Source organism: Papaver somniferum, chromosome 7, assembly GCF_003573695.1.
Source record: "Papaver somniferum cultivar HN1 chromosome 7, ASM357369v1, whole genome shotgun sequence".
Taxonomy (NCBI): domain Eukaryota; kingdom Viridiplantae; phylum Streptophyta; class Magnoliopsida; order Ranunculales; family Papaveraceae; genus Papaver; species Papaver somniferum.
Genome location: NC_039364.1, coordinates 54,041,677 through 54,052,231, shown reverse-complemented (window position 1 = coordinate 54,052,231; position 10,555 = coordinate 54,041,677). Strand labels below are relative to the sequence as shown.

The window sequence follows — 10,555 nt, the reverse complement described above, 5'->3', positions numbered from 1 at the left end:
TGTCAAACAGGGTTTTTTTTTGGCATGTGCATAAGAATAGGCCTTACTGTTATGTTTTCTGCTCAAACCGGCTCTAGTAGGATTATTATGGGTATACATATACATCTATAATAAGTGTCAACATTACCTGGTCAGAATAATCAAAGCACGGTTTTAATTTTGTAGGGATGATTATTTTCCTATTCTAACCGAGCCTTGTGTTTTAATGTTGTAATTAAGAGCGTTGTTAAGCAAGTTCTTTGATCTCAAAGCTTTAAACCCGTAGGGATATATCATATCTTTACTCAAAAAGCTTTAAACCCAGAGGGATAGATTATATAATGGTTCTTCAAGCAATTTTAGTGAGAATAGCTCCGTTGAACAATATGAAGTTCTTGAAACCTAATCCCTCTGATCTTTTTATGTTTGCACATAGTATCCCCATCTTGCAGTTATAGAATAATGTGCCGTGCCAGTAATGCATACTACATTGAGACGTGGGGTTAGTGTTCTTCAAAGAAGATCAATTTGGTTTTCTCATTACTCAAGAAATGTAGAGAGAAATTAAATGAATATCTCTATAAATTGGTTTAAGATTCCCAAAATCAAATGTAAAATTGACTTACTAAAAACTCTATTAATTTGTTCTTAAAAAATCTTAATACAAACAGACTCGAAGGACCACGTTGTCCACCAACTACCTCGGTTGGGTTCCCCCTAATGTCTTTTTTTTCTTTTGAATATATAGCAAAAGGGAGTTAGCTACAGATGGCTAACTATACCAAAAGGACTAGGAAAAGAAAGACCCTAAAAAAAAAGTTCAAACCTTTACAGATGGTACGGGGAAGTAGATCAAAAGTCGATAAAGCAACGAAAAGAGAAAGAAGGGCCATTACGAGTATTGCAAGTAAGACTTGTGAGTTGATTAACAAGCACATCCTCCACCCTGGGGTTGTGACTGGTTATTGCTTGCATTAGTTGACTTCAAGTTCACATCAACCATGTCTTCGTTTTTTGTTGAAGAAAGAGTTTCCATTCCTGGCAATGCAGCTGCAATCTTCCTAAAAAGAGCCTGCGGTACAAAGAATTCAAAACTAAGATTCGCAGACAAAAAAACTGTGGATTTAAGCTGTCCAACACAGTGGTGCAACATGGATTTAAGTTATTGTGGACTTCTTCTCACCCATGTAACACGTTAGTTAGTCAAAATACTAGTATACCCCTTTCATTGTGCACCACATGAATTACGTATCCTGTTTTAGGGTAATCTATCGCAATTTTCCTTTCTGGTATCAGGATATTTGTGACTAGTTTGAAAGAAGAACAAGTTTGAAGCTTAGGGTCTACCTTTATGTTGAAGCCAGCTTTAGCACTGGTTTCGATAAACATAACATTGAGCTCACGAGCTTTAGCCTCTCCTTCCTCTATTGAGACTTGCCTGTATTACCATCCGTGTAAGATATCAGACATGACCAGAGTCGTCCCTTAGATTGGGTGAGCAATCCAGTGGCGTTTTTATACGTCAAGGAAAATATAACCAAGTTCAATGAATATAAGGATCACTATTGATTGTTTGAACACGTTCTAGCTATAGTGAGTTCTCTTAACCAAATTCTCCTGAAGCCATGGGCAATCAACTTAACGAATAAACAAAGCAGGAAGCTCGGCGTTACCTTTTGTCCACAAGATCTGTCTTGTTTCCAACAAGGACAATAATAACATCACTACCACGCTCAGTTCGAACCTCCTCAATCCACTTTGAAGTGTTTAGGAAAGACTGCCGGCCTAATTGAGAAAAGAAAGAAATTAGGAAAGACAAACCCTCATTTCATGAAGTTTTAGCACCAATTCATTTCACAATTCCCAAACTGCAGTCTTGGGAAAATGAAACCATGCTAACTGTTGCTCTTTCGTCAATCGGCAAAAACTAGATGTGAACAGAAGTCTTGTTTAAAGCAAAACTTATGAGAAGAAAATAGAAGAAGTCCTTACTTGCAACATCATAAACAATGACGGCAACAGAGGAATCCCTGATGTAACTGGGAATGAGACTTCTGAATCTCTCCTGGCCAGCAGTATCCCTGAAATAAGAAACCAACAGTGATATGAGTTATCATCCCAAAAGTCACACAGTTCTTCAAGACAGGTGTATGAAACTAATGCTAAACTAAAGCTAGCATGTCAGATTTTAGTGCTTTCGCCTTCTTTAAGAATAAGCAAAAGGAATAAAGACAGACTTATAGGCCAACAATCCTAGATAATTATAATAAATAGTGACAGTGCTCTCTAACTGTATGCCACATACTTCAGCGTCATTTTCTTTTCAACACTGCTGGCCACCGTATATACCGTGCACGGTAAAACACAACTTTTTTATGCCATTCATCAGACCCTGCAGCACTGCGCTTCGTCAGCATCCCGCTCACAAACTTTCCCCAAGCTTGTAACCTGAGATATTGTTTGGTGTTTCTTAGGTCTATTCCATATCTGTTGGTCTTGCTTTGTTATAACTTAAACTAATCCCTTGTACCAAACATGAAGTTGAAGGTTTTCATCCCATGTGATTTGTTATAACTTAAACTAATCCCTTGTACCAAACATGAAGTTGAAGGTTTTCATCCCATGTGATGTTTTATATCATTGTGGAAGTGTAATGACGAGGATGTATTTCAACTTTACAGAACTGAGGCCTCTTCTCATAGTCTTATGATGGTAATGAGTACAGAGACAGATATGTTTAAGTGGGGTTAAATTTAACCTGTTTTCACTGCCTCAACTATATCATAAAATGCGATCTAAAGTTCCACAGTGTTATGTTGAAATAAAACCCAATAAGTATTTCGAGCTTAAAGAAAAATAACTTTATCTTCCAAGTCTAACTATCTACCTATCAATCTGTCTATCTTCTATGACATCTAGGGCATGCCATAAAACATGCAGTTGAACTCACAGCAGAAGAGAATGAATGATAAGACATGAAACATTCTTAGTGAGTATATGCTGCAGACTTTCGTACAAGAAGTATTTTTTTTCCTAGTACGCTACAATATAAAAGTATACGAACTTACCAAAGTTGCAGTCGGACTGTTCGATCTTCAAGGTACATTGTCTTAGATAGAAAATCGATACCAATAGTAGCCTGAGCATTAAACAATGACGTATATAAGCTTGAAAGCCATAAATGCAGATCATCCAATAGATGAGAATAATTACATGAAGATCAACGCTTCTAAATAAACCAAGAGGCAATTACATCATTCAAACTGAGACTCATTCGTATATAACATTGGGTGTCAAAGGCTAAAATAGTAAAGCACTCAATTTACAAATACATCTGTGTAAAGAATCTAAACGATCCTCATGAGTCATGTGCGCAAGAATCTCAGACTTCGTGGATGTCAATTTAGTTAAGCAACATGAATCATTACGAAACCAATGTCTCAAATAAACAAAAGGTTTTAGTATCTGCCTGAGACTTTAAATAAACTATAAATGTATCCATCTTACTCAATGAGAATACCAAATTGAGTTTTGCACAAGGCTGTAAATGAAATTACTCCCAACCATCTGTTTTTGCACAAGAATGCTGTTAATATAAGAGATATTATACTTATAAGTTTTGAGAGGCCAACGGTCCTATAGCAATGGCCACGAATGAAATAGACCAATGTGTAATGAATCAAACGTTGCCACTTCACTATGAGTTTTGAGCAGGTACCTCGGAATCTAATCATGATTCTGAAAATAATTTTAGCATAAGACACTCATTGCGGTAAGGGGATCATACAAAGGTGACCTACTTGGCTACTTCTATTGAGGAGGAAAACATGGTTACTGTAGTCCAAGATCTCAAACCAAGCACATTTATTCCTGCATTCTAAATTCTTGAATAATAGTTCTGACATACTAGGGAAACAAGTAGGTTGCATAATTTTGATATTACAAATGCTATACTGATAATTTTCATATCGTGGAACAATTTCAAACCCTAATTAAACAGAAACTCAACTACTGCAAAATTCTTAACTTGGATAGCAAAACAAACACATGACTAATGAAAAAAAAAACTTGTTAATTCCATAGTTCAAAAATTATAAGCTTTCAACATAGATCCGCAACAACTATCCAACAAAAACTGCAGTAACCACACGAATCCTCAATATGTATCAAAACAAAATGATGCGGACAGATCACACATACCTGACAAAACCAAAATTCAATCATACAAATAAACCCTAGATCAAATACAAATTCAACCGAATTATCACAACCAAACCAGATGCATTATTCTACACAAAAAAACTGATCCGATCTACAGCATTCACAGAAACTAAAAATAAATATCGCGAATCTATGAAATTGAAAACGGTTTTATACATTACCTGGTATGTATTATCGAATTTATCGTACATAAAACGAGTAATAATACTGGTTTTACCAACAGATTGATCTCCCAAAAACACCAACTTATATTTCGCAAGAGCTGAAACTGGAGCCATTATTATTGATTTATCTTCAAATCAATCAAAACACCAAGAAAAAGAGATCGTCGAACAAACTCGTTTGAAATGGAAGAAATTGAAAATTTGAATTTGCTTCTCTCTGTGTAGAAATCAAATTCTTTCTCTCTCGAGATTGAAATTATTTGGGGGATCTGTTAGAGAGAGAAAGAAAAGAGAGAGAAGAAGAATTGAATTGAAGGTTTTAAATGGTTTTTAAAGATCTGCTTTTCTTCGAATACAAATTTACAAAAATAGTGGCAACTTCTGCGTGTGTACATGCGCAGGTCATATTAATTTTGCTTCACCGCTCTCCGGCGTGGAAAATAGTTTACAGTACATTTTTTTTTTTGAAACCTATTATAGGGGCTGTGAATATTGGGTTTTGAGGACTCTCAAGATGACAAAATCGGGTTATGAAATAGTAATCAACAAAACCCCATATCCATCTATTTTTTGTAGTGGCTAAATTACCCTCCGTGAATTATAAAATTAAATTTATTACCTTCTCCTTCTCTTTTCATTCATAAATCATAATGAAGATGATGATTATAATTTCATCGTGATGAAGATGATGATCATATACAAAATACTAAATTTATTATCTTCTCCTTCTCTTTTCATTCATAAATCATGATGAAGATGAGGATCATAAAAATACCCTATTATTCTTCTTTCTCTCTTCTTATTCTTTCTCTTCTTTCTCTCTTCTTACCTAAATTTCATTGTTCATCGAAAATAATAATAATCCTAAATCTATAATCTTCTCTTATCCTTCTCCTTCTCTTCTCATTGACAAATCACGATGAGATGATGATTACGATTTCATCATGATGAGGATGATGATCATAGAAAAAAAAACTATTATCTTCTCAATCTCCTTCTCATTCATAGATCATGTTAGAGATGATGATCAAAATTTCATCATGATGAAAATGATCATCATAAAAATAAAAAACTAAGAAAACCCATTATTTATTTTTGCTTTTGAGCGGTTAAAAAATCTGATTCGATGAATTTTGGGTGAAAAACAGTTTCTGAAAGTGTTTACGGCCAGGAGTTATTAGATTCCCAACCGTGAATCTAGATTACAGATTGTTTTTCCCATCCGAAAATTTTTATGGCTAGTGTTTCCCAGCCGTAAGTACATCCCACATCTGGAATTTCTGAGTCGTAAGCTGTTATAATAATCACAAAAAAAAAAAAACAGAGGTTGAAAAACGGTTAGGTTTTCCCAGTCGCAAATGAATTTATGGCTTGTTCGTCCCAGTTGTATCTAAGACTTGCGGCTGGGTTTTCCCAACCGTAAATGGTTATGATAACCAAAACCCAGACGTATAGGTCTATGACAAGATTTTCCTAGACGGGAGTGCTTACGGCTGGGAAAACCCAGTCGTAAAGTGCCGAGTTGCGACTGGGATGCAATGTTATCCTAGCCATATACAATATTCTCGGCTCGAAGTTCACCATTTCCCAGCCGAATAAGTGTCGGTTGCGGCTGGGATTTGACGCTTTTCCATCCGAAACTGCAAAAAAAAACCCATATTTTTAATGGATGTTTTCGGATTTAAATCAACAAAATCCTTTATATATAAGGTTATCCTGAGTAATTTAAGATATGTTTCACCACATTAGGTGGTTGATTATCAAAAAAATTAAAAAAAAAAAATCTTCAAAATCCTCCTGCTTAATCATACAAAAAAAAGAATCGATGAAAAAACGTTTTGATTTTCATAAAATTAGTGTAATATGATTAATCCTAATTCATACACTAATCATAATTAATTTAGTTAGTCATCCTAATTAACATAATTCAATTAAGGATATATTAGGTATTAATAAAATAATAGGATAGGGGGTCCTTGGACTTGTTATTTCCTGACCCAATAAAGCCCCCAAAATCCAACGGGTTTACAGTCCCAATAATATGATTCTTTTTTTTACTGCGTTTTAAGATGTTGTATGACTTGGGGGCACAAAATTATGGATTTGATTCGAATATTTGATGTATTGTCTAAGGGTCTTTTTGTTAAGAAAACATTTAATATTATACCAAAAACCTCGATAAATAAATAACCTTGTAAAACAACGCGTAATTGGGGGACACTTTTATTAATTGGGGGATATAAATTACTATCCCCGTCCAATAGTGTCTGTTAAGGGATGTTTTTGGAAGCGGAAATAATAAAATACCATTTGGTTAATTAAAAACATATTTAAAAGACTATAATACCCTTCCATCTAAATTAAAATCTAAAACTAAAAATTAAAAAACCAAATCATATCCCCCAATCTGTTCCGGCACTCTTGCTAGCTAGGGTTTTGAAAAAAAATAATATTTCATCGTTCTTCATTGTTCATGAATTCATCATCGATTACCCGAATCTATAAACATGTACCCGTGAAAGAAACTCAATCCGCAATCAAAATCAAAATCGGTGACTCAACAAAAACAAGAACAAAGGATTAATAGGATTGCTCTTAAAGAAGAAGAAGAGGAGGATTCAGACGATCAAACTCTTGAAAAAATAGCATCTGTGAGAAGGTAAGTGATTCTGAATTGTTTTATAGGTGTTTTAATCGATTTAAAGTAGTGGCTTTAGGTTAGAATCGCGAACCCTGACTCAAACAGTTGAGTTACAGTCAATTCCTGCATTTCATTTAGTATGAATACCATGCGGTAACTCGTTTCGGCATTGAATTTAGTATGAATACTATGCCAGCTAACAAAGCTAAAATCACCTGAAACTGAATGTTTAATTCCGGCATTGATTTTAGGTTGAATACTACGTCGGCATTGGCTTACGATATTTCTTTCAATTTTACGTCTATGTCGGTTGTGCTCTTTGGTATACGTAAATAACATATGAATGTTACAACTACCGGCATTGTCGTCACTTTTTTTAGCTATGCCGGCGCTGGGTACCGGCATGGTCGAGTTGTCAAAATTCCATGTCGGATTTTTAGCAAAAGACTACAGAGAATCCTTATTTTTTGTTTGTAAGCCGGCATAGTTTATTTTTTAATTTCAATACCGTTTTGTTGTCTCGGCATGAACGAGTTTTCGTTAAACAATGTCGGTACGTGTGTTTCAATGTCGTTATTTAAGATATATATGTCGGCTTCAGATACGATTGTTAGTTATTGTTTATTTATTATATGTCTTTTGATAGGGTAAAGCCAAGGAACTAAACATAGGAAAAGGTAAAGATGTTGGTGTTAAGAAAAGAAAGAAGAACGCTCTTGGCACTCCCGAGTGTCTGCCTCCTCGAGGGAAAGAATTTGGTCGCAATAAGCATTTGGAGGCAGGCTCTACAAGAGGTAAAGTTTGGGAGAGTATGGACCGTAGAAACATAGCAATCCGTGAACGTACTGGAGAAACAGATGATGAGAATGATGAAGAGGAAGCTGATGAGGTAGACCCAAGTTAACAATCAAGACAAAGCCAAGTTTTAGAAGAAGACAACAACCGACACAAGGTGAAAAATTGGGACAAGTTGAAGGTGAAGGCGAACAAAGGGTAGAAGAAGAACAAGAGAAGAAGAAAGTAGTCAAAATAAAAGGTTCACACGTTCCTCATCCTAATGAAATGTTACCTGACCTTGGTGGTGGAAAATGTTGGGGTCAAGCTTCCAATACGATACCACTATTTGGGTACAAGGACACGTGAGCTCGTACTATCTATCAAACCAATGTAAGAATTTTTATCTTGAGCATATGTATTGTTTTGTATGCTTTCTTTCACTATCTCCTATTTATGTATACTTTATGTTTTTTTCTATTTATGTAAAATCTAATTGTCTCCTAATTGTAGGATCATAAGAAAGTTATTCGTGTTTGCCGACACCAATCCTCGAGTAATTGGGATTTGGCTAAGGAATGTGAAAATGTCCAACAACTAGTAAAGGAATCTGGGTTATATCCTTCGGTTGAAAATTTTGTGGAGTATGATTCTGTGACAGTCAATTGTTTCGTCGAGAGGTTTCATGGTTAAACTGATACCATGAAATTCCCATTTGAGGAGATGACCTTGATCCCCGAAGATGCTCAGAACATTCTAGGCTTATGGGTTGGCGGAAAATCAGTTGCAAAAGGAGATAAATGCCCGGACCTAGAATGGTCAAACTTACACGCTTTGACTAACAAGTTGTTTGGTCGGGACTACGAAACTTCTATACAAAGCTTCTTATGTATCTAAGAATTGTAGGACAAAGACAATGAAACTGAAGATGCTTAGAGAGAGGTTTGGAGGGACAGAGGAGAAACGAAAGAAGGATGAATGGATCCCGCTCAAATTTGTTATACAACCGCTGCCTACATGTTATTCATCTTGGACACTAAGGTATTCCCTGATGCTAGCGGGAACATGGTAAGTGCAAACCACCTACAATACTTGGATCCGTTGGAAGAGGTCATTGGATATTCTTGGGGCACCGTGGTAATTACACATTTGATGACGGAGATGAGAAGGGCCTCTAAGGCTGTTACCAATCAATTTGTCTGTAATTTCACTCTACTCCAGGTAATTTTGTTTTTAAACTTATGTTCTTATATATTTTTCACATGTTTTCCGTTTGAAAAAGCGGGGGTTTAACAACACCACCCAATAATTCGATTAGCAATCTGTATGGACTAACTACGAAATACTTTGCTAGAGAATCAACTAGACAGTCAGACTCAATCTAGATAAAAGTATCTCAAGGAGTTAATATCTCTCTCTTGATTTGATTTCTACTCAAGCTAAAAACAATAGCGAGTCTTTATTAAATACAAGGAATACTTGGACGGTACCAAAGACCAATGTCCAAGGATCAATCAATATCAATCAACAACCAAAGGTTGGATTTCCAATTGATGATCACGAACGCACAACCTGTATTATTTCAGTTATATAAAATATAATGCGGAAAAGAAATAACACAAACACCAGAAATTTTGTTAACGAGGAAACCGCAAATGCAGAAAAACCCCGGGACCTAGTTCAGATTGAATACACACTATATTAAGCTGCTACGGACACTAGCCTACTCCAAGCTAACTTCGGACTGGACTATAGTTGAACCCCAATCAGTCTCCCACCGATCCAAGGTACAATTGTACTCCTACGCCTCTGATCCCAGCAGGATACTTCGCACTTGATTCCCTTAGTTGATCTCACCCACAACCAAGAGTTGCTGCAACCCAAAATCACAGACTTGGTAATAAACAGATCTGTCTCACACAGAAAAGTCTATCAAAGGATAAATCTGTCTCCCATAGATAAACCCTAGGTTTTGTTCCGTCTTTTAATATAAAATCAAGGTGAACAGGAACCAATTGATAATTCGGTCTTATATTCCCGAAGAACATCCTAGATTAATCAATCACCTATCTACAATCCTTCCTGACTACACAGGCGGTTTGTCGAGGAATCACAAACAGTGAGACGAATATGTTTGTGACCTCTTTATCTTGCCTATCGGAGAACTCTCATGATCTCAAGACAATCAATCGATTATACTCGTACGATAGAAGATGCAAGATCAGATGACACAACTACGATAAAGTAGTATCGGTCTGGCTTCACAATCCCAATGAAGTCTTTAAGTCGTTAACCTGATTTTAGAGAAGAAAATCAAAGGTTAATGGAGATCGACTCTAGCGGGCGCACTAGTAGCACACAGACGTATGGGGATTAGTTTTTCACAGTGCTATATGTCTCCTTTATATAGCCTTCAAATCAAGTTTTGTCTTAGGTACAAAGCAATCCTTATTCACTGTTAGATGAAAACCTGATTTAGATTCAAGCTAATATTTCTCAACTGTTAGATCGAAAACTTAGCTTGTCACACACACTTTGGTAAACGTTTACTGGGTTCGTGAAAGCCATGCCCAAACGTGTACGTGTATGTTGGTTCAACATAGTAGCCCAAAAAGGTTAACCATATGAGCATTTCATATTAACCTTGTTCTTCTTCACCATAACTAGTTCAATTGACTCAAATGAACTAGTTAAAGAGTTGTTCAATTTCTATGAGATCTTATGTAACTACACAAGACACAATTGAAACAAAGATGATTCGATTCGATTGAATCGG

General features: G+C 35.9%; 1 protein-coding gene across 1 annotated transcript; it reads right to left on the bottom strand.

Annotated features, from left to right (window-relative positions):
• Positions 1–584: 584 nt before the first annotated feature.
• On the bottom strand, positions 585–4,765 carry LOC113297338 (ras-related protein RABH1b). The gene is made up of 6 exons (XM_026545771.1): positions 4,362–4,765; positions 3,048–3,118; positions 1,972–2,060; positions 1,653–1,764; positions 1,327–1,417; positions 585–1,051 (listed from the first exon to the last, which is right to left on the bottom strand). The coding sequence occupies exons 1-6, from the start codon at positions 4,476–4,478 to the stop codon at positions 905–907; spliced, it is 627 nt and encodes a 208-aa protein (XP_026401556.1). The 5' UTR covers positions 4,479–4,765; the 3' UTR covers positions 585–904.
• Positions 4,766–10,555: the final 5,790 nt, after the last annotated feature.

Excerpts from the sequence above, each read along its gene's own strand:
- LOC113297338 (XM_026545771.1), bottom strand. The coding sequence starts at position 4,478 with ATGGCTCCAGTTTCAGCTCTTGCGAAATATAAGTTGGTGTTTTTGGGA. Across the intron at positions 3,119-4,361 it reads AATTCGATAATACATACCAG|GCTACTATTGGTATCGATTT; the intron begins GTAATGTATAAA and ends TTTAATGCTCAG. Across the intron at positions 1,765-1,971 it reads CATTGTTTATGATGTTGCAA|GCCGGCAGTCTTTCCTAAAC; the intron begins GTAAGGACTTCT and ends TTTCTCAATTAG.